Below are 27,455 nucleotides of genomic sequence, written 5' to 3'. Positions count from 1 at the left end.
CACTGAGTGAGCCTCCCTTCCTTCTATCATACATTTGGAAGCTGCTACCAAGCTCTGTGATGCCTTGAAGTGGAGAGGAGGGGACCTGGGGCCATGTAACCTGAAGCAGTGTTTCTCTGACTTTACTGCCCTTACATATCACCTGGGAATCTTATTAAAATTCAGAATCTGACTCAGTAGGTTTATGGTAGGGTGGGTGTGAGATTTTGCATTTCTAAAAGGCTTTCAAATGATATCACTGCTATGGGGGATTGGCCCTGCGACCTAGCAAGTCCTCATTCATCCTATTTAGACTTCTGACACACACAGGCACAAAATAGCGGCTTGCCAGAAGGTCAAGGAGGTGGCAGGAGTAGGTTGTCATCAGCTTGGAAGAACTCCCACGACTCAAGGTTGAGTTCCTGGCTCCTGATCCACATAGGCATCTGTGACATGTGGCTGTGACCATCTCCAGAGACTCAAGGAATTTGCTCTGTGAGGACACAGAAGTCTCCTCTCCTTTGTCTGTCCTTTGGGAACACATTTCCTCCGCAATTATTTTACAGCCTGTAGCAGTGTAGGCAAATCTCTTCAAGTCCAATCTCTTGAACTACATTGGAGGGGATGTATTTTACATGAAAAAGAAGCATTGAAAGTAAAATGACCCGAGGGCATGAAGGAGTGTGACTCCTTGCACACATCCACCCCTGTGTTATTACCACAGTGCATTTTCTCAGTGCCGGCTGGGAGGAAACTTGATCACTGGAGATGTTAACCAAGGCATGATCAGTTTCATCAGCAATTAACTTAAACTCCAAAGCTGTGCCTTTCACTGTGGATCCGCTTCTTAATGAAACAATGAATCGGTGAAGGAGATGTCAAGAAGTTTAATATGGTGCTCTTTGCTGCAGAACACCGCTATCAGTGAAACCGATTACCAGGTTGGAGGATTTAAGACTGTTTTGCAATGAGTGTACTCCCTTGTATAGAAGGGGCTAGCTCAACCATATTGATCGTTCAGGGCCAGCACAGAGTGTTTTATAGAGACAGGATTCCATATGGAAGCTTTTGGTAAATGGAACTAACATTTGATTACTGGGAGAAAATCACTGTGACTTGCCATCTGGTTTCTCAGCCAATGCCATTGATTCATGGAGCTTCTAGTAGTTCTTAATAATCTGCCCCATTTCATATGATATGAGATATTGAAGCTATTTCCTTGACTTCCTCCAGTCTAAACATTGAGGGTTATTGCACCCGATATGCGCTCAGCTTCCTTCTGACTAATCTTTCCAGTTCCCAAGTACCATGGCATTTCTCTTTACAGGTTATTAAGTTATCTTGTGGTGTTTTGCATTTTTATTCTGTTCTTCACTTCTAATAAATGCAAATCTTCCCCTGAGAGCCCACATAGATTTTTAAAGTAGGTAGATGGAGAACATTGAACCGCCTTCTCCCAGCCTCCGTCAAAATGACCAGTCCTTTGGCAACTATCATTGCTTAAATTCTTTACTTTTTTATTAAAGTTTACCATGTAGGGATATTCTCTTTCCTTATTTACTGGCTAGAATAACTTTCCAGATAGAAATACACATAACAACTAGGGATGGTCTTCCCTAATCCTCTAAGAAATAACACTGACCTTGAACTTCAACCTTCTCTTCTCCTACATATCAATTTATTGATAATGGCAGTGACTGGACTTCCTAAATGATAGCACAAAAATGTAGCTGGCAAAATCCAGATCAAAAACTTGAAATAACCTAGATTCTTTCACCAAAAATTTCAAAGGAAAAAAATATGGTGAGGAATACATGCAACACAGGAGATTTAAGAGATACATCCATTAGTCACAATGTATGAGACTTATCTGAATCTGACTCAAATAAATTATACAGAAAAAAATATGTAGCAGTAGGAAAAATTTCAACACTGGACATTTGAAAATATAAGTAAATTATTATTAAAATTTTACATGTGATAATGATACTATGGTTTTATTATTAAAAAAGAGCGTTTCTTATCTTATAGTAATGTATATTAGAACATGCTTTGATGAACATGCATTATCTTATTGGCTTTAAGATAATCAGACTAAAAGGGTACAATAAATAAAGAGTACTGGCCTTGACTTGATAATTATTAAAGATGGTAATGAGGAAAAAAAAAAAATGACCAGTCCTTGCTCTTGTTTTTGAATAGGAAGCTGTTCGGTGAAACCACTCAGCCTGTTGGTGGTTTTGCTTCTCTAAAGGAGACTGAATCCCTCCAATTCCCAGTGTTTGCCTTTCCCATTTGTTTCTCCTCCATTTCTGGAATTATAGCTAGCTCCAAAGATAATTGGCTAAAAGGAAAAACAAAGAGACATGGTTTAAGAGAACTCTTATGAAATATTTTCCATTCATAGCATGCTTCTAGAATTAAGGCAGGGACTTCCCAGTGTTTATGGAAATGATTCCAGCATAAGCATATGTGCCTTTTCCCTCTGTGCTCTATAAACCAGCACGTTCTTTCCTGGATAAGGGCTCAGAGTGACAGCCCCTGTCACAGAACTGAAGAAACTTTGATTTACCTGCCAACAAAAGAGTGTCGGCACAGTTGCTTCTCAGAGGGGGGATTCCAGGCAGAAGCCTCATGTGGAGTTACTTCTTTGTGGAGGGACATTCTGCCCAGTGTGACAAAGGGTGAGACTTGCATATCTTGTTTGTCATTAGGACATGCCGCATCCTAAAGAAAATGGTTAGAATTATACTTTGAAAATGCCTCTATGACATCAGGTGTGATTCTCCTGAGAGGTATCATGGGCATAGGAGCCAGACAGTTCTGTGTTGGAATCCTATGTCTCTGTCACTTTCTAGCTGTGTGATCTTGGGGAAAGATATATAACTTTTCTGGTCTTTAGTGTCTTCTTTAAAATGGAGACAATAATGACTCTCAGCATCTGGAAAGTTGTGAAAATTCACAATAATGGATGGTAAGTTCCTGCCACTGTTTGTCATTATTTATACAAATTGTTGCTTTTAAAGCAAAAACATTAAGCAGTTGAATGTTCCTGCTAATCTCTTAGCCTGGTTTTTCATGTGCATTGGAATAAAAGCAACAGCCTCTCCTGATTTCTGTTTCCTTCATCCCTGCTCTCTTGACTATCTCAGAACATGGTTGCAGGTGTTTTCCCTGCTGACAGAAATGTTGGGACTGGCAGCTGATAAAGGCGGTCTCCCTGGATGCTGGCGGCCCAGTGGATCAGCTTGTTCTCCTGCATGAAGCCAAGTCGACACTGCAGCCCAGGCCCTGGCAGCCAGGTTCCACAGGCAGCACTGAAACTGGATAGATGTTCAAGGCCTCCAGTTGTGTTACTAAACCAGGCCCGTGTTACCCTACTGTGGTATGTTAGTCCCTAGAATGATGAATTTTGCAAAAGTAGTGAGTTTATTTATGAGTTGGCTGAGTATGCAGAAACAAGTAGAGCAAATTTCAAATCTGCCTTCCAGGGGAGAGGGTTTAGGGGAATTTATGGGACAGAAAACCAGGGCAGTGTGAGGCATTTGATGAACGTGATAGAAGGTGTGTTAGTCAGCTTTATGTCACTGTGACTAAAATACCTGACTAGAATAACTCAGAGAAGGAAAAGTTTATTTTGGGCCCTTGGCTTCAGAGATTTCACTCAGTCCATGGTCAACTGACTCCATTGTTCTGAGCCTAAGGTAAAGCAGAACATCATGTCCAAAGAGCGTGATGGAGGAAAGCTGCTCAGCTCATGGCAGCTAAAGAGAAGTAGAGAGACCATGGGGAGCCAGGGACAAGATATAGTCCAAGGACACAACCCCAGTTACCTACTTCTTCTAGCCACATCCCACCTGCCTATGGTTACCACCCAGTGGTCCTTTTAAATTATGAATCCATTAAATGCATTAATCCACTAATGAGGTAATTGCTCCTGATCCAGTCATTTCACTTCTGAATAATATATATAATTTTTTTTAGTTGTAGTTGGACACGATACCTTTATTTTATCTATTTATTTTTATGTGGTGTGCTGAGGACTGAATCCAATGCTGGGTGAGCACTCTACCACTGAGCTACAACCCCAGCCCTCTGAACATTCTTACATGCTTTTTGAGGGAAACCTTATGTTCAGACCATAACAGGAGGTAAGGAAAAGTAAAATAATTGGTGGCCTGCACATTCATAATCAAACTTCATGGCTCTTCCTAAGACATGTGTTCAGAAGATGGTGATATTAGCATGTTCTGAGGATGGAGTTTTTTCCCTCTAACATCAAAACATTTATACAGGCCCATGTCAAAAGCTGGTGGTTTCAACCCATGTGAGCCACTCCAAGTTCCTGAGAAGCAACTCAGGCACTGTTACCATTATGAGCACTACATCTGAGGTATTATCTATGGTGAAGCTAATGGGAATATACTGCTTGGATTATACAACCTCTAAAATTGGTGACATAAGCAAGGAACTAAAAGCAAGTCAAGCTGGGTTTGGGGAGGTATTCAGGCTCTGCCTTGGTTTCCATTTCAAGGCCCATTTCTTCTGTTCAGGAGTCCTGTGGTGGATCACACGTCAGGAGGAAGAGGAGTGCAGGTAGGGAAAAGGAGTTATAACTGCTGGGAAAGCCAGATGAAGTTGAGCATGAAAAGACATTTTTGCTTTAGATGCAGTTTTTTGATTCAAAATTTCATGATATGGAGGAAGCTCAGGCTCATCGTTTGCTTCTGTTGTTCTTAGTTTGTATGAAGGTGTCTCTTGGTACATCTTATTCTTAAGCATGAAGTTAGAGGGAGCTGGTATGACTCTATTAACATTATAGGGCTCTGACATTCCCAGGGGATGTACCTGGACTCCACCCATCACACACCAAACCCCCTGTTTAAAACCAGAGCCACAACCCCATGTCACCAGGGCACATTGCAATATGCTGACAGCTCATTGGTCCAGGTTATGCAGTGGCCACTTCCTTGCTGAGGTTAAGCATGCCTTGTCCTGAGTATCCAACAAGAGAAATAATGCCTTCATTCTAGAAGCAGAATATCCTAGTCTTTCCAGATTGTGCATTTTCTTATGTGCTAAAATTTCTAACACCATCATAGACCTGCTCATCTGTGCAATTTCCCCAAACAGTGTGTCTCTCTTGGCTTCCTGCTTTTATTATACACAAGACATCTCATTTCTGTAATTGTTCTCCTTGTCAGGCCTGGTTCCATTATTCCTTGGTCTCTAGAGCCACTGGAAATGCTTCTGGGGGACAAAGAGACTGTATTCACTTCCTCTTTTCCAATTGATTTGGAAGAATTCAACTAAAGGAATTTGACCCTTAGATGTACAGGACACTAACGTCATGCTCAGAGGATTGGGTCCTCTCCTTCCCTTCACTATGAGACCCCAGAACATGAATTCTTAATGGAGGTGATACAACCCTATGGAGGGTGTGTGTGTGTGTGTGTGGAAATTGCTTCTTGTGGGTTGGGGGGATGGTAACTGTTACTGCCCCAGGGAATAAGTTAGGCTGCAGAGCTCATGGCTCACAAATATTTAGAGTCAGACTGGTAGAAAAATAGGTTTTATTCAAAGCTAGCTTTGAAGTCATATAGAAGAAACTTTCTGTTTCAAAACTGCATCTTCAGAGGTTCTGAGGGCCAGGAAAGCTTTTAAAATAGAAGAAGTGGCAAAATGGGACAAAAGGCAGAGAAGATAAATATGCAGATTTAGTTAGGCCATGTTAGATGGGCCTGGTGGGGACAATCTCCATGCTCAGCTTCCTTGGAGTCTCCCCAGTTGGGGGTGGGGGGCCAGCTCTTCAGCCTTTCAGCATGAGAAAGTTGTCCTCAATTTCAGTGGGGCTATTCATTTCAGTCTCTTGCAGAGGAGGCAAAATCTTGTTCTTTTTATGTAGATAACATAGGTATGCATACAATATATAAACAGACATACATTATGTCTGGAGTTTTAACAGTTCCTGGGAGGTAATTAGGAAGAAATGTGTAAAAAGACTGTTAGGGGGATAAAGAAAAAAAAAAAGGTTAAAAGTTACTGCTATGAATTTTATTTGTGATGCCTTATATTATCTATTTATAAGACAGTGCCTAAAAGGAAATTCTCTGTTCTGTCCTTGGAATGAAGAAGCAGACAAGCGCAATCCGTGAAGAAGGAGAAGGCTCCTGGGTTCCCTGCTGCAGAGCTATTCCAGCTGTATGGGGACAGCCACCCATGAGGCTTAATAACATGGGGGTCGTCCAGGGAGGTTTCAAAATTCTAACTCTTAGGTTTTCACATGTACCCCAGAGTCTTCTGGAACACCGGACATGGCTTGAGTGGTTCCTAAATAACCAGACCAACTCTAAGTCTGTAATGTCTGGTCACAACAAGGTGAGAGCATAGCTGTGAAGAGAAGCTGGTTCAGGGCCAGAGAGTAGGACTGCTCTGCAGGCTTTTTTTCTGACCAGCCCTCCCTTCACTGGCAGGAACTGGCCAACTGTGTGGTACCCGCTGTGTCCCCATCCATGCCCCTGCTTGTCCCACCTCTGTGTATCTGCTTGATAGGTTCTCTGCACTGAGAATGTCCTTCTTTGACCTTAACCCATCTATGCTTTATTAGTGTACAGAATCTGGCTCCAACAGTTCCTCCTCCAGGAATGCTTTCGTGGACCTCCCTCAACATTTGCCTATTTTCTTATGGCTTTTACTACGTTCTGCCTTATATTTTAGCCATTTGTATACTTGATGCCCTTCCCGCTTTATTGAGGTATAATTTACATACCATCAGAGCTCATTCTGAGTATACTAATCAATCATTTCAACAGATTTGTACACTTTGGCAACCATCATCACATTCAGTTTTAAAACATTCCCATGACTCTGTGGAGTGTGCTTGTGCTCGTTGACCGTTCTTGCCCCACTTGCAGGAAACCTGCTTTCTTTTTGGCTTTGCCTTTTCTGGACATGCTGTATGTGTGGAATTATACAATATATAGTCTTTTTCATCTGGCTTCTTTCACTTAGCATTATCTTTTTGTGGTTAACCCATGTCATATCCTAGCATGTGTTAATAGTTTAATTTCATTACTAAATATTACTTCTTAGTGTTGGACTTCAGTGGATATTGGATTTATTAGACTGTGCTGGTATTAGCTTTATGGATATATCAGTTTGTTTCTGCTGTGACTGTTGATGGACATTTGGGTTGTGTCCAGTTTGGGGCTGTGATGCATAATGACACTCTTCCCAATCTTTGCAAAGATACATGTTTTCTTTTCTCTTGGACAGACACCTGGGAGTGGAATTGTTGGGTCCTGTGTACATGTATGTTTTAGCTTTTTAAGAAATTGTTCAACTGCTTTCCAAGTGACTGTAAGTATTTTCTCCTTTATATTCCCACAAGCTGAATGCCTGGTGTTGTCTGTATTTTTTTTTTAATATTCTAGTGTATAGATAGTGGTATCTCATTGTGATTTTTATTTGAATTTCCCTACGACTAGTGATGCCAAACATCTTTTCAAATGCTTACTAGGCATGTGCTTGCACTCTTTGGTGAAATGTCTATTCAAATTATTTGCCTATTTTAAGAATTGAGCTGTCTGTCATTTTATTGTTGAATTGTAAGATTTATGTGTTTTCCAAGTCATCTCTGTCATTACTGGTTTTCTGAGTAGTTGTTTTTATCATTTGGATTTTGAGGGAACTAGGGATTGAACCCAGGAGCACTTTACCACTTAGCCACATTCCCAGACCATTTTTTTTTTTTAAATTTTGAGATAGGGTCTTGCTAAGTTGCTTAGGGCCTCGCTATGTTGTTCAGGTTGGCCTCAAACTTTGCGATTCACTATGCCCAGCTTGTTTTTATTTTATTCTTAAGTGGAATATGATCCTTTCCAACTGTTAGGGTTGAATCATTTTGTTTCTCTTTTTATTTTGTCAATCTTTCCTTCAAGTATTTTGGGCTCTGTTATTAGGGTGATGTGGTTGATTTTACATCTGCCATTTTTGTGGTTTGTTTTCTGTCTCATTCTTTTTTTTTCCTCTCTTCCTTCTTTTATTGCCTTTATTGTGTTAAATATTTTAATTTCTTTGTTCCTTATGTTTTGAATTATTTTCTTAGGGACTGCATGTATAATATATACCTAGTTATCAAGGTCTCCTTTAGATCAGTGTTAACTGAATTCTTGTAGAATACAGAAATTTGTTCCAATCTAGCTCTGTTTCTTGCCCCTCCCATGTGTTATGATTGTCATATTTAGTATATTTATACATGTTGTGAATGTTGTGCTATTTTTCTGTGCAATCACATGCCTTTAAAATAAGTTAAATAAAGAGGAAAATTACATACATGTAACCTTTGTGTTTGCCCACATGGTTAACTTTTATGGTGTTCTTTATTTCTTAATGTAAGTGTGAGTTCCTGTAGGTGTCATTTTCTTTCCACCTGAAGGAATTTCTTTGGTATTCTGTGCAAGGAAGATCTACTAGCAGTGAATTCTTTGTCCTTATTTTCTAGGAACAGCTTTCTTTGTCTTCATTTTCAAACGATAGTTTTGCTGACTATTGTTCTTGGTTGATAGATTTTTCTTTCACTGCTTCTACTGTTTTCTGGCCTAAGTTGTTTTTGATGAAAAGTGGCTGTTAATCTAATGGAGGATCCCTGGTATTGACGTGTCTTCTCCCACCCCTTCTCTGCTTTCAGTATTTTCTGTTGCCTTTTAACAGACTTTTTCTAGGTATGGATCTTTTAGTGTTTTTCCAACTTGGGGTTTATTGAACTTCTTGGATCTGTAGATTTATGCTTTTTACTACATTTTGAATCTTTGGGCCATTATTATTATTTTTATTTTTCTGCCTCCCTCTCTCCCTCCCTTCCTTATGGGTCTCCTCTTTCACGTATATTGGTATGCTTGATGGCATCCCAAAGGTCTCTGGAGGTTCTGTTCTTGTTTCTTCAGATTGGATAATACTGATTTATCACCAAATTCATTGATTCTTTCTCCAAACATCTCATATTTGATGCTGAGCTTCCATAAAGAATCTTTTCTTCATTGTACTTTTCAACTCCAGAATTTCCACTTGGTTCCTTTTTTATCTTTATTAAGATTCTTTATTTGTTATTATCATCATGCTGATATTTGTCTTTAAACATGGATTTCTGTTGTTCTTTGGACATATTTGTTATAGGTGCTTTGAGACTTTGATGTCCAATGTTGAGGTCTCCTCTGAGATAATTTCATTTGAATGTTTTTTTTCTTTCCTATCTGCTAAGGACCATATTTTTGTTTGTTTGTTGCACATCTTTTAATTTTCTGTTGAAAACTGGACATTTAAGATCATATCCTCTGGCACTTTTGAATTTGGCTTTCAAATCCCTGAAGGTTAGTTGTTGTTGTAATTTGTTTAATTACTTGCCTGGACTAAATCTGGGGAATCTTTAGTATATGGCTACTTGTATCTTGGTTCAGATTTTTGTTTTTATTCAAGTTTTAAATTATTTATTTTTAAGCTCGACTTTACAGGGTTTGCCTCTGTGTGCATTTAGTCAGTGGTTGGTCAGAGTTTGTATTCAAATGCCTTGACCACTAGGATTGAATTCAACATCAAGGCAGCTAGTACTTTCTTCTGGACTCTTTTGCTTGTCTTCTGTCTGTGCATACAGACTTATTGTCAACCAAGAATGAAAGTCTCCCCTCTCTCTAGCATTTGAGCATGATCTTCTGGTCAACCAGAGATGTAGAGACCCTTATGGCTAATCTTTCTCTTAAATTTCTGTCTAGTCTGTCAGTCTGTTGGTTGCCCTAGCCAGGACCACAACTTCTGGGGAGATGAGGAAGATTTCCTTCTTTGTTGCTATCAATCTTGGTATGATATCGCTCAGTGTGTAGTTGTTCATGTTCTATTGCAAACAAAGTGAATTCCCTTGGGTGGCTGGTTTGCATGACCAGCCCTGTGGGGTAGGACTACCATGCCAGCCTTCAACTGGCGTGGGGTGCTGGAGAAAAGGCAAGAACCAGATTCCCACTGGTTCTTACCCCGTTGTTCAGAAGTTGTTCATGAATAAATGCTCAGTTAGTTGTATGCTTTTAGTCTATTTCCTGAGACTTGAAATGGTTATTTTTAATAATTTGGTCCAGTTTTATCATTATTCTTTGATGAAAATATTTTACAAGCTTCTCAAATTGCTATTCCAGCCACATAATCTTTTCCTACCTTCTAGAGAGGAAAAATTGTATACCGGTTAAAAGTATGGACTCTGGCTCCAGATTGCCTGGGCTTGAGGCCTGGTCCTGTCCTTTGCCACCTACAAGACCTGGGCAAATCACTACACCTTGAGCCTTGGAGCCTCTGTTTCCTCATCTGTAGACTGGAATGACAATAGGACCTACCTAAGGAGAGTGCAATGGGTTAATGTATGTTGAGTGATAACAACAGTGTCCGGTACTGGAAATGCTATCTTGTTAACTTTTTTCATTGGTTCAGTGAGGGCAGAGACTGTCTTCCTGGGCACCTAGTCATTGGTCTGATGCTTTGCACATAATCAGCTCATCTGACCTTCCCATCACTTTTACTAAGTGATACTTGATATTCAGAGGACATGCGGGCAGTTCTCAGAGTAACTGCAGGTGTGAGGGGGAAAAGCAGCAGGGGAGCCCAGGAACAGATGGCCTGGTGCCTTGTTGAGGCTAAAGGTTGGTTGGTGAGTTTTTCTTCCCTTAGGAACTGTCACAAGGCTTAGTGCTTGTTCACAGGCACTGTTGAATTTGAGACCAGCTTGCTTGCATTTCCAAGCAGTTAATTAGCATAGCCACCACCACCATTTTAGAAGTTCCCTGACATCCTGCACATCTAGGAGCAAACAGAGCAACTTGGCTGAGATGCTGACTTAGGTACTTGTGCAAAGGGGAGGGACCACTGGGTCATGGTGGGAGGGCAGGGGATTGACTATGGGCATTCAGACTGTTTCTCAACCATGCAGAACCATAGCTGTGAGTGAGACATTGGTGGTTTTTCCTTCAGTGGACACAGCTGGGGTGAATGGATTGTGGGCTGAAGTCAGTCCTCAGGTACCACTTCAGAGGGGTACCTTTGTTCTGAATGGTGTGTGTCCTGCACTGCTGTATGTAGCCACCTGGCTTAGCCATCATGTATCCAGCTCTATGCTTAGGAGCAGGGTCCCAGACATGATAAGACAATACTTGTCTTTAAGGGGCTTTCAGCCTCCATGAGGGATAAGAGATGTTTTAAAATAATGACCACTGTGTGGGGGGTCTGTATTGTACCATGGGGAAATATGAAGGCAGAAAAGCCTTCTGGGAGGAGGAGGAAGGATGTGAGCAGCCTATTGCTGGGTAAATTGGGATTTCCAAACTAAGTGGGATTGGGCTGGGGGATATTTGGTACATTTGAAGACTGGGGAATAAAAAAGATCCAGGCCAGTAGAGCAAAGTGCAAATACTAATTAGTGTAGGAGGGAGGCCAGAGGGGCAGAGTGTGGCAGGATCACAGCAGATCTGTCACCTCAAAGAACAGACTTTTCCAATTGGCAGAGCGTATCACTGGAGAGTTTTAAGTTTTTGGGGAATAACTCCTGAGGATTGAGTGGGGAGTGGATGGGATGAGGTGAGACAGGAAAGTGGACACACTGGGAAGACCAGATACTATCTGGATGGGAACCTTGGGCTGACTACCTGCGTTCTGGGGCCTGGGTCTGTGCAGAGGTTGGTGAGGTGCTAATGTTCATGGAAGAAGGGTGAGAAGAGCAGAGATCTGTGCTGGGATCAGAAGAGTCTCGGTGCCATTACCACCTCGAGGTAGAGGGCCTGTCATCATCCGCTGCAGGTGTTTGGGGCACAGAGGTGCAGTGTGGCCAGAGAGCAAGAAAGATTGGGTGTCAAAAGTATGTAGGAGACAGAAAAATATCAGGATGTACGGCTGGATGTCACCTTGGAGAATTCCAGCCATAGAGAACAAGAGAAGAGGAGGAGGAGAGGGCATAGACGGGAGGTAGGGAAAGAATCGGGGACAGCTAAGTTGTACCTGTCATAACAGAGAGTGGTCAGCTATGCTGGAGATCACGGAGAAACCTGATATGATGAAGACAGGAAAATAACAATCAAAGAAGTTGGAGGACATTGGGATTCTTTATCAACAGCAGCTTCCTGTGGCCACAGCACGGCAGTGATAGGAATGAGGAATGCCAACCCTGCATGGGATTGGCAGATAGAAAACAGGGAGCTGTGCCCAGCAAATGGGGACTTTCTTGATAATGCTTGTTAGAAGGAAAGGAGGAGGATGGCAATAACCAGAAAGGGGATTTCTGATTTAAAGTTGTTTTTACTTGGGTGAGAGTGGGGCGAGTGTGTGGATAGGGTAGGAATGGAGCCAGGGGAGGTGGGCGAGAGTGAAGGGGAAGAAACTAGGGCACAGCATTGATGGAGAAGGTTTTTTAGAGATGGGAGGGGATAGTGTAGGTAGAGGGATCTGTGTTGAGCCAGAGAGGGGGCTGCTCTTACCTGAGTGGTGGTAAGGTGGGCACCCCTCTGCATATACCCTCTATGGTTTGGATCTGTAATGTCCCCATGGATGCTCATATGTTTAAAGCATGGTTCCAGTGCAGCAAGGTTCAGAGGTCTAGCTTTTGGGCAATGAGAGCGGCAATCTCATCAGTGGATTAATCCATTTTATGGGTTAACAATTTGAATGGACTACTGGATGGTAACTGTAGACAGGCGGGGTGTGACAGGAGGAAGGAGGTCACTTGGGGCATGCCTTCTGGGATTATATCTTGACCCTGGCTCCTGTCTCTCTCTGTTTCCTGGCTGCCATGGCTGAGTAGCTTTCCTTTACCATATCCTGCCTTTATGTTCTGCCTCACCTGAGGTCCAGAGCAGTGGAGTTAGCTGGCACACCCTCTGTTAACCCTTCCTCTGAAGAGGATTCTCCACATCTAGCTCCAGCAGGAAGAGACACTCTAGTCACATCATGCACTGATATTAACCTCTTCACATCTGTGTTCAGTTATAAGCACATGTTTGGGTTCTTGTCTTGGTACCTATTGGTACAGCATTTTTAACACCTTGAACTTGTAACCTGCAGCCAAGAAATAGTAAACTGACTCATGAAGGAGTGGAACCAAGTAGCAACGTGTCTACTTTTCTTCTAACATGGGGGGCATAAAGCTGGACTGGGTGTCAGGAGACCTCCCCGTCATTGACAGGAGTGTGATCCTGGGTATGTGACTTCACTCCTGTGGGTTTTGGGTTCCTTCCAGCTGACTGTGGAAAAGAGGCTGGATCAGCAACACCCACTTTTGCAGTGCTGTCTATTGGTCTTGCCATCAAGCACTATGTCTCAGGTGAAGCCGAGGGTATTTTGGCCCTAAATACACTCAAATAATGGGAAGGATTGACAGACAGATGAGAGCAGTGAGCTGGTGTGGACAGGTGGACAAGGTGAGCTCTTGATGTGTGTGGTTATTTCTTTCACAGCTTTGACACAAAATTGGACATCCTTATTCTTCTAGAAGCTTTTTAATGCTGCACATAAGCAGGTGCTGTTTGTTCTGACCTGTGTTTATCTTATACCAGGATGCACAAGCTTTACTAACTGTCTTATTTTCTTTTCAGCTTATTTATGGGGTTCATTTCCAAAAAGAGAATATAATTATGTGGAAGTAGATTATCTTGGTATTTAGGATTTAACCTGTCTGATAAAGCTTGGTATGACCTGTGTGCTAAGTTGCTCTTGAAGAATTTTAATACAGTGATTTTGTACCCAAGCCTGGTGGAAGCAGTTTGTAAACAACTTGCTTCTGTGGAATTACAAGTAGAATTTGAGTTCAAGAAGAAGAAGAAATGAGGGGCTGGGGTTGTGGCTCAGAGGTAGAGCTCTCGCCTAGCATGCGCAAGGCCCTAGGTTTGATCCTCAACACCACATAAAACTAAACAAACAAAATAAAGGTATTGTGTCTAACCAAAAAATAAATATAAAAAAAGAAGAAGAAATGAAATGCATATGCTTAGCCCTGATATCTCAAACTATTACTCTAGTAGGGCCATATGAGATTCCTAGTAAGCAAAGCAAAAAGAAAAATAAAACTAGAAATAAGAATTAGTTCCTGTGAGAGGCAGAGCTTTTTCTAGCACTTGATTAAAAACATTTCTAAGATCATCCTTGAAAATACACATGTATATACACATACACAGACACACACACATACACACGCACACACGTTTTCAAGGAATGCCTACTTTTTCTAAAAAAAAAAAATTCTAAAAAATGTTCCAAGTTCAAGGGAATTTCTGAAAATGCTACATAATTATACTTTTGATGGATAATAGACAATGATCATTACCACTTGGAAAACTGTCATAAATTTTGTGGTAAAGAAAGCTATTTATTTTTGTTTAACCCAGCCAGAGCTATAAAAATTACATGTGCCCTCATTTATTCCTACATAATGTTTTAAATAATGACTAACTTTTCCTTTTTTTAATAGCAAGTTTGGTTGTTAATTGCTTGGGGCCTGTCTGCTTGCCTGATAGTTCCCTTAGCCTTCCCACTTGGATCCAGGCTGTCTCACTGAAGCAGGGGCACAGTGTTTGATCACTCGGGGGCTCTGGGATCCCTGGGGTCTTCATGGCCTTCAATGAGGTGGTTAGTTATCTTCTCCCTGCTCAGGTTCCTCATGGGTGTGATTGGGATGGTAATATTAAGCACCTTGTTGAATCATAGTGTAGAATACACCTGCTAGTGTGTGTAAAGCACTCAGTACTGTATTTGGCTTAAATCATTAATATATGTTCGATCTAACTATAACTAATGGTGCCCCCATTCCAGAGTCTCCCCCATGCGGCTTTCCTTCCCCATTGCTGGGTACTTACTGTGCTATTTCTTTGGATACTGACTGTAAGTTTCTCTTTATTATGGTATAGAGAAACTTTATTCACCCTTTATGATCATTGCTTATTTCTACCGTGGCATCTCCATTACACAGGGCCAACATGGGGATAGAATATTAACAAACTTTGCATCTTCAGCCTCTGGATCAGAGCCAGGCACACAGCATAGGTACTCACTGTGGGGTTTTTCAATTCATCTGACAGTAAGCCAGGGCCCTAGAGCATATTCCAAAGGCTGATTCAGTGAAAACAATTCTGCCCAGGGTGTATATGTGTACGCATAGATTTTGTTAGTGTGTTAGACTAAAATCTTTCTTAAGACCATGTCTGGTCCTCTATACTTTTCAGTTGAAAGCTGAGGAAATCAGTTAATTCCTTTTGTTCTTGGATTTCTCTAATAAGAGAGATCTGGCACCATGTAAATTGTGAGTTGGAACAGTGTCTCAGTTGTTTTGTGAAAGGTGCTAAACACAAACTATTAATAAGAGTCGGCCTGATGCCAGGATATCTGTTAATGACTTTAAAGCTCAGGTACCAAGTGGGAGAACATTCTATTAGTTGACTCTACCCAGTAGGGATGGGGAGCCTTTGTTTTTCCATGATAGAGCAAAGAGCTGCAGAGAAAAATCAATGAGAGATTTTTAAGCTTGAAGCAATTACATGGAGTGATTTTTAAAGAAGAAAATTATAAAATGTTACAATTAGAATAAATTGGAACATGAAAATTCACTGGATACAAGGAATAATTTGGGGGGAAAAAAAACCAACCAAACCTGCCAATGTGTACTTTAAGGCCACTTAGGGAAGATAAGTGGGAGAGGAGAGATGAGAGAAACTAGGGGCATGAGGGAGGGAAATGGTCTGAAGATGCAAATAATGAAGTAGAGGAAAGTACAGGTCACAGCAGAAATGGAGTCTCTGAGACTATGGAGGCCTTTCCAAAGACAGGCAGGCCAAGGCTGTCACTCTCATTCAAGTTGATTAGAGAAAATGATAGTGCTCCTAAAAAAGCCAGATACAGAGGGTGATACAGAAGTGGCCCACAGGAGAGCAGGTAGCTCAGGATTCTGCTGCAATGAAGGGAAAAGCCATGTGCAGCTGTGTGCACACCTGCTGTCCCAGCGACCACCATGCAGAGCGTTTCTCCATTGGAACTTCATGACAAGATGTAAGGCTGGAATTGTCACCTCCATGTTATAGACTGCAAGGGGAGCGGCAGGCTAAGTGCGGTGCCTAGTGTTACCCAGTTACTGTAAGGTTCTCAAATTGCACATGTTTCATTGCTAACCTCCCTATGAGAAGACATGTCCTTGGAACATCAGATAAGAAATGGAACTTGTTTTGAAATTACTTCCATGGGATTAAAAAACAAAAAGAAACTTACACCAAAACTGCCAAGAATGAATTTTCCATGTTAGCAACAGGAGTGCTTTATAAACTTGTTATCAGTGATGCTTTTGACATATGCTGGAGGCCAGAATCAATGTCTAAGGGATCCTCCACATAATTATTACTCTGCTTTAAAAAAAAAATAAAGCTTTAAAGCCACACCCATTTATTCCAATTTTTCTGGGCCCAATATGGGCCAAGTCATCCCAGAAATAAAGCAGCTTTGACTGTCTTTCTTTCCTGATGGACTTGGGAAGCAGGAGGGAGGCTCTATGCCACCACAGCAAGTATAAGAGGCTATACCTGCTGTCCTCTGTGACCTGCTTCTGCAAACCTGGGATCCTGCAATTCACAAGTGAATGTGCTTTGTGTACAGTTCCCCTGGGGCATTAAATCACTCGCTCCAAGGAGCTACTCTTTAGATGAAAAACAGAAACATATAGTGGGCTTCACTCAGCTGATGAAATTGCTGTTGCTGCTTCATCATAGGGAAATGATTTCTGGGCTTATGGAGTTAAGCCCCTTCCCCCTATTTCACTATCAGAAGATATATCCTTGGCATGTCTGACCACAAACTCAAGTTATCTTGCAGATTGCTTTTGTAGGATTAAAACACCACCACCACCACCACCACGAACTGGCATTAAGTTTGTACCTAGAATGACTCTGTGTGTGTCTTTTGGTAACAAGAGTGCTTCATAAACTTGTTAACAGTGGTTTGTGTTTTTATTACCAAAGGAAAAATGTGATTTCCTGTGGTGGATTTATGGAGAACTATTAGAACAGAGGTTTAACATTCTGCTTAGGTCTGTAGGCCACCATGTCTGGCCCGCTGCCTGATTTTTATAAATAAAGTTTTATTGAAACACTCCCATCTGTGTTGTCTATAAGTGCTGCTTTTATGCTATAATGGTGGAGTTGAATAGTGATCATATGGCCTGGAAGTCTAAAATATGTACAGTCTGGCCCTTTACAGAAAGTGTGCCAAACTCTGTCCAGGAAACTCTGGGAGGAGGAACTACAGGTCTTTTGTAAGACTTCCATGAGCTTGACTTCTCTTGGGTTGTTGTTAGCATTTGCTCCCTGACAAGAGGCCCTTCTTTAGCCCATGCCTCCTGTCAGCTGCCAGGTCTATAAAATTTGACTTTAGAGACATCTCTCATACAGGTGGTCTTCTTGATGTCATACCAACAGTAACATGCTAAAGCCTCATTTCTTATTGGGACTTCATGATAGCTGCCTCAGCAGTCTCTCCTTACTCCATGCTGTATTATCCCGGAGAGGCAGTTCCTGCTCAAGAACTTCCCTTGGCTCCCCATTGACCTCCAAATCAAGAGCCAACTCAAGTCTTAAAGACTGTTTTATCTCAGACTATGCATGGTGCTCTGAAGCCACATAGTATTTCTGCCTTTCCCAGGTGAACTAAATTCTCCCTCCACTTGTGCCTCCTCGGTGCTACTGATCTTTGCTTCTGGAAGGTTGTAATAATTCCTTCCTTGCCAAATTTATTAAAAACCTAGTTTATCCTTGTTGTATCCCGGGTCTGTTTTTCCTCCACATACAGCCAAACATATGTTCTCATTCCCTTGAGCCCTTTGGCACTCTGACCCTGTTGTAGGCTGTGTTACTGGATTTTTTTCCTTCTGCTCTCCTCAGATTATCTCATAATCACAGGTTTCTTGCTCCACCCACAGAACAGCACTTAGGTGTGTGGAAATGAATTTGAAGCTGTAGAACTCACAAAGATCAAGCCCACCAATGATGAGACTAGCTCTTTAATGTGTACCTACTGTGTGCCAGCTGCTCTGATGCATGACCTCATTAGCGCTCACAGTGATCTTGGGCACTGTGCTCTTTTGACACGATGAAGATGGAAAGGAAATGGAGTCACGTGAGGGAATAGGCAGGCAGGGCTTTCATTGGGGTTTCTACTTGGGAAAGGAGACACAGCTCCCACAGGAAGATGTCAGGCTAGCTCCTTTAAGGAAAGGGAGCTCATTTGACTGGTTTCTTGCAGGGGTGGAATATTAATTGGCTTTAGGAGTTACTCAAGCATTATTCCCTGTGTGAAAGATAAGTCAGTGATCAAGAGACCACATACAGGGTTCCCTGACTTGAACCAAGCAGAGCTGATGCTAGTTGAGAGTAGCACACATCAACCCTCTTGGGATCTGCTGTCAGGCCATGAGCTAAGGCCCAGAAGTGTTGGTTCTTGTGTCAATCAACAGGAGTACTTACTGTTGTATCCAGGGCACAGGTGTGGAAACAGACTCAGAAGGATTGATTTGACCAAGTGTCCTCAAAGCCAGGTTGGAACAAAACTGCTACAAAACTCCACTGATAAGAGTAGATGGCAGTGTTGTGGACAGCCTTGCATCCATAACCCTCTGCGGTGTGCACACACATATACCTGTGCATGCACACTCCTCCACCTGCCTAGGTACTAGAGTCATCTGGGAATATTGAAAATATGGATGCCCAGGCCCACCTCTCATACATTCCATCGGTCTTAGTGAAGTTTGGAGCAGGCACTGTTTTCTTAAAATTCCCCAGGTGACTCCAGCCAAGACCTCAGCTCCACCACCCAAGCCATTGTAAGAATGTGGGCACATCTCTTGGGAGGCAATTTGGAGCTGCCACCGTTGACCTTAAGAATCCCTTGTCAAATGAGTGTTTTGTAACTTTGCTCCTTTTAAAGATGAGGAATGGTTCCTATGCACTTGCCCATGACTTCCAGGTACCTCCTGCACTATAGTACATATTTCAAAATGGTCCAAAGTCCTTCTTTGGGAGCTAAGCACTCCTTCCTGTAGTTGGCCTGAACATGATGCACAAACCCTCAAAGGTGAGCCATCCAATGCATTCCACAGGTGGGAACTGTCTCTGTGAACTGTAAATGAGAAAGAAGTACTTTCCATTCATGTCAAATCAAACCCTTTCATCTTCTAAATGGGGCCAGGATGGCTGAGGGAAGGAAGGCCAAACAAACACCTTCTCAGACTTACCCAGGCCTGATGAATCAAAAACTCTGGGGGGTGCCGGGTGTGGAGCCACTGTAATCCCAGTGGCTCAAGAGACCAAGGCAGGAGGATGACAAGTTTGAAGACAGCCTCAGCAACTTAGTGAGGCCCTACCCAACTTACTAACTAACCCTGTCTCAGAAAGAAAAGGTGGGGGGTACTAGGAATGTGGGTCAGTGGTTAAGCATCCTTGACTTCAATACCTGGTACTAAAAGCCAAAACAAAATTCTGGAGGTGGAGCCCCAGCACTCTGGGAGTGACTTTGTTGCCATTAGAAGTGGAGAACCATAACCCTACATTGATATTGAGTGTGTTTCTGGATGATCAGGGTAATTCAGCTCCAACAGGGCATCAGACACTGGGGGCTCTGTAAAACCTCATGCTAGGGCTGGAGGTATAGCCCAGTGGTAGTGTGCTTGCCTAGCATGTGCAAAGCCCTGTCTTCAATCCTGAATACCACTAAACATATCCCCCCCCCAAAAAAAAAACCCTGTATTCCTCTTATTCTTCCAGGTATTATCTCAAGGCTGGGGAATCCATGATTTTAACAAGTGCTCCAGCAGATTGTAAAATGCAATAATATTTTTTTTGAATCAAGGTAGTAGAAATCGGATAAATATTGCATTCTTTTTAATAATAACTTCATTTCTACTTGGCCCTTGGTCAGGACATTTCCTCTTTCCTTCTCCCCCTGGAGTTGCTGCCCCTTCATCTCCAATTATCAAGATGTTTTCCATTAGTCCTGTTACCCATTAAGTAAAGACAGTCATTCCCTTTAGAATGCAGCTTCTTCATTGCCGGATTGTTCACTGCCACATAAAAGCCACAAGTGGCTTTTATGGCCTCATGCATACTTAATTAGTCCATCTTCTCAAAATTGTGTTTTAAATGAGTGAAGACATTAGCCTCTGATCTAATTGATCCACAAAGCATCACTTCAGAATGTTTGCATAACTTAACTGTGATGGACAGGCATTGCTGAGTCCTGTAAAGGGCCACAGGTCAAGGAGAGAAAGACTCAGCTACTTCGTGTCACTCCTGGAGGTGCTCTGCAAAGAGCAGGTTTGAGCCAGGACAGAGAGCCGCAGGCATTATCTGTCTCCAGTGGTATTATTTTGTGTTTTTCCCACAGCTGTCTCTGTCCCCACCAGTCTTATCTGTCATCATCAACGAGCACACCTGCATGATATTTTATGATGGAGCACACCTGCTGAAATGGAGCAGTTGTCCCGTGTCAGATATGCTGTCTAGGGTGCATGTCATCATGCCTCATGGCAGAAATGAAATATAATTGGAGCTTCAGTCTTTCCACCCACTTTGTTGCCCTTCACTCCCATGGTGGAGGTCGCTGGGCACATCCACAGGTTTGGATCTTAAATGTCCCCAGAGGCCCACACATTAGAGACTTGGTTGCCAGCCCATGGCACTATGGTGGAAATTTTAGGAAGTGGGGCCTAGTGGGAGGAAGGGGGATCATTGGGGGTGTTCCCTTGAAGGCAAACTGGAACCCTGGCCTGCCTCCCCCATCTCCCCCTTCCTGGCCATCCTGAGGTGTCCAGCTTTCTCCACCACACACTGCCCACCATAATATCCTGTCTGGCAACAGGGCCAAGCAACCATGGACTGAATTCCATAAAGTTTCCCTTTTGTTGTTTGTCTCAGGTCTGTTGTCATAAGGCAGAAACCTAACACACCATCAGACTACTCAAAGTGGCTCTGTCACACTTGGGTGGTTCTGCCTAGATTCATCCCGGCCTCACTTCTGCATCTAGGCTGTTCTGGGTGACTTTCAAAACAGCACAAAAGCCTTGATAGAATCCCCTGAGGCCCCTACCTGGCCTTTGGACTGCCTGCCTTTTTGGTCCTACACTGCTTTCCGTGTTATCTACCTGTGAGAATTTATTCCATCCTGTGTGTTTGTGTTATGTTGGAAAGAAAAAAATGACTAAATGAAGCCTGTGTTGGGTGTATTTGAGAGCCATTTTGATGAGGTCAGAAGCAGCTACACTTCTTTTTTCAACAACTGCAAATACTTGGCATTTGAAAAATAACTATCTAATCATATAACTAGGGCTGAATGAGTTGGAGCTGGCCTGGCCTTGGCTTGGTTAGAAAGCACAATGGAAATAGGAATCTCAATTGGAACCCTGGTGACAGAGGGTGTACGTAGATGTTAGACTTCTGTAGTGCTGTCCCACTATCAGTGCTGACAGTGAGACCCCCACAATATGTCATTATGTTAGCCATGTTAGAATCAGCTGGTGAGCTTTAACAACACCCCAGGATCCCAGGCTGCTCCCTGGACCAACTGAAACAGAAACGCCTCCAGAGACCATATACCTGAAGTTGTCAATGCTCCCGAGCTGCTTTCAATCTTCAGGTGGGCTGGGAACCATTGGGCTAAAGGATCCAGTTTAAATGTGTATGGTTGAAAAGAAGGCAAAGAGGAATTGGCTCTTTACACTGGTCTTTTTAAAGTATGGGTAAATAGAGACATACTGACCTTCACAGGTGCACAAATGTGCATAGGTGTATGTGTATGGACATTGCAGGGAGGTTGGGTATGCATTGGATGTTTACAGATGTGTCCCTGTTTGTACATTGGGAGGGAAGCTAGCTCCTTGTGACTCTTTTTCCTGCCTTACTTTAGCAGCACACACCTAATTGGTCAGCCAACCCAACCCTGTCTGCCTATAATATACAACTCTGCGCCTAAAATGTGTCTTACATCTTTTTCTGTTTATTTCCATTGGTGCTGTGTTTGTGGGGGTCTTTTCTTTTTCCTTCCCCCATAAACAGCTCAGCTCTTTTCTTTATTGACATTCATTTCTTCATTCTTCCAGCATCCATTGGCCATACTGGGTGAGACCCTTTTGCTCTTTAAAAATCTTGGATGCTCCCTGGTGCTCACAGTTAAATGAGCATATCGGTGATAATAGTAATAGTTAATGTTCACCTCACATTTACACATATGCATGGCTTATTCTTGGCACTAGCCCTGGGAGGTTACATTGTTATCCCCTGTTTTACAGAAGGGAAAGCTAAAGTCCAGAGTGACTTGGCCAAAATCACCCAGAGGCTAAAAGCATGCAATGGAGGAAGGATAGCATCTTCAACAAATGGTGCTGGGAAAACTGGAAATTCATATGCAACAAAATGAAACTGAATCCCTTTCTCTCGCCATGCACAAAAGTTAATTCAAAATGGATCAAGGAGCTTGATATCAAATGAGAGACAAGGCGTCTGATAGAAGAAAAAGTTGGCTACGATCTACATACTGTGGGGTTGGGCTCCAAATTCCTCAATAGGACACCCATAGCACAAAAGTTAATAACTAGAATCAACAAATGGGACTTACTCAAACTAAAATGTTTTTTCTCACAAAAGAAACAATAAGAGAGGTAAATAGGGAGCCTACATCCTGGGAACAAATATTTACTCCTCACACTTCAGATAGAGCCCTAATATCTAGAGTATACAAAGAACTCAAAAAATTAGACAATAAGATAACAAATAACCCAATCAACAAATGGGCCAAGGACCTGAACAGACACTTCTCAGAGGGGGACATACAATCAATCAACAAGTACATGAAAAAATGCTCACCATCTCTAGCAGTCAGAGAAATGCAAATCAAAACCACCCTAAGATACCATCTCACTCCAGTAAGATTGGCAGCCATTATGAAGTCAAACAACAAGTGCTGGCGAGGATGTGGGGAAAAGGGTACACTTGTACATTGCTGGTGGGACTGCAAATTGGTGCAGCCAATTTGGAAAGCAGTATGGAGATTTCTTGGAAAGCTGGGAATGGAGCCACCATTTGACCCAGCTATTCCCCTTCTTGGTCTATTCCCTAAAGACCTAAAAAGAGCATGCTACAGGGACACTGCTACATCGATGTTCATAGCAGCACAATTCACAATAGCAATACTGTGGAACCAACCTAGATGCCCTTCAATAGATGAATGGATAAAAAAATGTGGCATTTATACACAATGGAGTATTACTCTGCATTAAAAAATGACAAAATCATGGAATTTGCAGGGAAATGGATGGCATTAGAGCAGATTATGCTAAGTGAAGCTAGCCAATCCCTAAAAAACAAATGCCAAATGTCTTCTTTGATATAAGGAGTGTAACTAAGAACAGAGTAGGGACGAAGAGCATGAGAACAAGATTAACATTAAACTGGGATGAGAGGTGGGAGGGAAAGGGAGAGAGAAGGGAAATTGCATGGAAATGGAAGGAGACCCTCAGGGTTATACAAAATTTCATACAAGAGGAAGTGAGGGGAAAGGAGAAAATAATACAAGGAGGAGAAATGAATGACAGTAGAGGGGGTAGAGAGAGAAGAGGGGAGGGGAGGGGAGGGGGGATAGTAGAGAATAGGAAAGGCAGCAGAATACAACAGACACTAGTATGGCAATATGTAAATCAATGGATGTGTAACTGATGTGATTCTGCAATTTGTATACGGGGTAAAAATGGGAGTTCATAACCCACTTGAATCAAAGTGTGAAATATGATATATCAAGAACTATGTAATGTTTTGAACAACCAACAATAAAAAATTTAAAAAAAAAATCACCCAGAGTCAGGATGTATCCAGGAGGTCCAGCCAGAGCCCTGACTTGGCCTGCTATCTCCATTGTGCTTTGCTGTCTCTCTATATGCTCCTGCAACCAATGGAACCAACAGAGTTCGCATACATTATTTCTAATTGTCACACCTGTCTCGCCAGGTGGATGCCATGATTCCTATTTTACAGAATCGGGGCTGGGGGAGATTAAGTAATGTGACTGAGGCCACAGAGCTTATTAAGGAAATAGCAGAGGTTCACCAGGTTTTTCTCTGTCCATGATGTGCATTCTTTCTAGCACATGGCTCGGGATAGCTTGAGTTCCTCATGGCGGTTGCTCGCAACCCCCGTTCCAATGATTCTCCATTCTGAACTGCTGCTGCTGGCTTTGGCTCATGCCCTTTCTTGTGCCTAAAGTGCTCTTCCCTGCCCATGAGGGCCTTGATCGAGGCCATCTCCCACAGCAAGGATGCTGCAATTTCCTGTAATATCCTTCATGGAACTTGCAAAGGAGAGGGATGCTTGCTCATCTTCCTTGTCCCTTAAGAAACCCCATAAAAAGGTTTCTCTGCTTGGTACCCCAGTGTGAGGTTTGCTTCAGGAATGGAGCCTCCAGTCAATTTGGGCACACGTATACCTTCCTGTTAGGTGACCTTTCAAAGCCAGGTGCCTCTTTCTCATTTTCCCCAGCCTTTGTGTCTAGGGCATTGCCAGGCAAACAGCAAATGTTCAGTAAATATTTGTTAAATGTAGAGCAGACAAGAATACAAAGGTGGGAAAACCATAAAAATACTGCATCTGAAGGTCCTTGGTAGGGCTGTAGTGTTTAGAATAGTCAGGAGTGTGTTTACCTGATGGCCTTTAGAGAAATGTACATCATGTGGAAATTCCCAGAAGAAAGCAGAACTAATAATTATCCTGAGATAATCTAGCTTGTCTATTTGCCATTTAGGTTTTTGTTTATTTTGCTTAGGCTTTGCAAAGACCTCCTGAAAGAGCCTGTACTTCTATTGTCTCCCAGCATGAACTGTATAGCATGCATTTGCATAGGTTACATGCATATGGAATCTCTTGTCAAGTGTTTTGTAACTTTGCTCCTTTTAAAGATGCATACTGTGGACTTTAGGGCTTCTTTCGAACTTCATGGGCTCTAAGTGGTGGAAGCACCTGGGATAGGGAAATTAGAGAACCTCTCAAGGTGCAAACAGGCGCCCAGAAAACGGCCTTGCTATTATGAAAGTGAATTTTTAACCATTGAACTGGGGTTATCATACTTAGTAAATAATTTTTTTCTGGTTCTTTGGGTTTCCATCTGCCTTTTTGCAACGGTACCAATGTCAGGTGGGTGGGAGGGTCCAGGAAGGGCAGAGTGGATGCCCCCTCGATGACTGTTTCGATGGGCTTTGAAATGTCCTTTCACCTCTCCCAGGTGAGCGTCCTGACCACCCTGGAGCGCAGGTTCAACCTGCAGAGCGCAGACGTGGGTGTGATCGCCAGCAGCTTCGAGATTGGAAACCTGGCGCTCATCCTCTTCGTGAGCTACTTCGGGGCACGCGGACACCGCCCTCGCCTCATCGGCTGCGGTGGTATCGTCATGGCGCTGGGCGCACTGCTCTCGGCACTGCCAGAGTTCCTGACCCACCAGTACAAGTACGAGGCTGGCGAGATCCGCTGGGGCGCTGAGGGCCGGGACGTCTGCGCTGCCAACGGCTCAGGTGGCGACGAGGGGCCCGACCCTGACCTCATCTGCCGCAACAGGACGGCCACCAACATGATGTACTTGCTGCTCATTGGGGCCCAGGTGCTCCTGGGCATCGGTGCTACCCCCGTGCAGCCCCTGGGGGTCTCCTACATCGACGACCACGTGCGGAGGAAGGACTCCTCGCTTTACATAGGTAGGAGCTGCCCCTGCTGGGTGTGTGTGCACTCGCAACCAGAGTGTGTTGACCTTTGGGACAAAAGTCGGCCAGGTACTTTGGTATTGCTGGGGCATTGATTCTCAGTCTTGTCTGCACATCTGCAGGGTTTGAAAGATACTGATGCTGGGGTTGCCCCTCCTCTCCCCAAAATTCTATAGTGTAGTTAGTTGATCTAAGATGTAACCTGGGGTGGAGCATTTTTTTTTTTTAAAGCTTCCCAGGTGATTCTCATGTGCATAATTTAGCTCCACTGCGTTGGAACCTTAACAGACTTCACATGGGAAGACATGACCAGGGAAAGTTTTCGTATTTTATCTTTGTGTGTGTCTATGTTGTGGGGAGCCACAGGGAGCTGTTTACTCGTAGTCACCAATTAAAACAATCTCTTGGGCAGTGTTCTTTTTTAGCTCAAAAGGAGGGTTCATTGCTGGCATTTGGTATAATTCAAAGTTGGTGATTTCTGATAAATGTTTTCAACAGTGTGGATATGGGCAGGAACTGGATATTTAGGAAGAAATAAAGGATTTGCATATTTAAAAAAATATTTTGCACTGTTCTAGTTTCTGATATTTTATATAGGAAAGACAGAAGTACCTGTAGGTCTAGGGTTAACAGTGACAGTGCCACACAAGCAACTTGCAATATTTGGAAGGTTGAAGGCTGCCCTGCTGAGCATCTCCATCTTCTTATTTACCAAGTGTAATTTTGCCTTCTTTAAGCCGTTGGATTGTTCTGACCTGTCCCTAGTCACTGAGTCCTAAGCTTTGAAACAATTAACTGTCTGGGAAAGCTTTGTGCCTCCCATATGCAGTGTGCCTTGAGGTGTAAAGTTAATTATAATATGTAGGTTTAAGTTAAAATAGAATTTGAACCAAATTTAACATAAAGCTTGATGTCTGCAAGTTTTCACCTGACACTGCCCAAGGTTTCTGAGATAAAGTGGCTTGGAAAGGGTACATACCAGAGTGCTGATCTTCCTCTGTGGCATTCTGTCCCAGCTGTGGAGTGGAGGGCTTTCATGAACAACTGTGTTGCAAATAGATGTTTCTGCTCCCTGTGAAGGGGATGTTCTGGATGGGAAAGGTAGAGAGTTTGTGTCTCCTCATCCACAGAAGGAGTGCTGGTGGCCTAGATGTAACTCAGGACTGCTCAGCAAAGATGGCTATTCCCTCATATGGTTAGGAGGGGCATGGTGGGGTGGGGACTGAGGTAATCATTTAGCTTTTGCTGCTGCTAGAACTTCAGTGGAAGGTACATCATATGAATCCATTGCAGATCAGGACCTGGACTATAGCATGTAGCAAAGAAAGGTCTCCTGAGCTCCAGTCAGACAACTGGTCTCTGACTTGACTGCTGTTATCTTAGGACCCCAGTGGAGTTGTTTTCTGGTAGCAGTAATAGCAAGCAGTTAAACCAGGGAAAGTTTTCATATTTTATCTTTGTGTGTGTCTATGTTGCCGGAGGGGGAGGGCGGGGGGGCGGGGGGGGGGTGCAGGGAGCTGTTTACTCTTAGTCACCAATTAAAACAATCTCCTGGACAGTGTTCTGCCCAGTGCAATCTCCAATGCAGGGAAGGAAATAGGAAGTGAAAAGTTGAGTTCTTATCTCTGATGATGGAACCAAGGAGAAAAATCTCTCTTTAATTGCCCCTGAATTCATACTGGTGCTAATTCAC

General features: G+C 42.9%; 1 protein-coding gene across 2 annotated transcripts in view; it reads left to right on the top strand.

Moving 5' to 3' along the window:
• Slco3a1 (solute carrier organic anion transporter family member 3A1) overlaps positions 1-27,455 on the top strand; it is a 299,670-nt gene that overhangs the window by 41,282 nt on the left and 230,933 nt on the right. For both annotated transcript variants that reach the window (XM_046436665.2, XM_046436661.2), the window contains exon 2: positions 25,291-25,756. In XM_046436665.2, the coding sequence (XP_046292621.1) occupies positions 25,291-25,756 (466 nt within the window). The remainder of the gene's footprint in view (positions 1-25,290; positions 25,757-27,455) is intronic.

This window comes from Marmota monax, unplaced genomic scaffold (genome assembly GCF_021218885.2).
Source record: "Marmota monax isolate L192 unplaced genomic scaffold, Marmota_monax_Labrador192_F-V1.1 WCK01_AAM20220418_F8-fsc00005, whole genome shotgun sequence".
NCBI lineage: Eukaryota > Metazoa > Chordata > Mammalia > Rodentia > Sciuridae > Marmota > Marmota monax.
The sequence above is the reverse complement of the archived record's forward strand: the minus strand, read 5'-3'. Positions and strand labels throughout refer to the sequence as shown.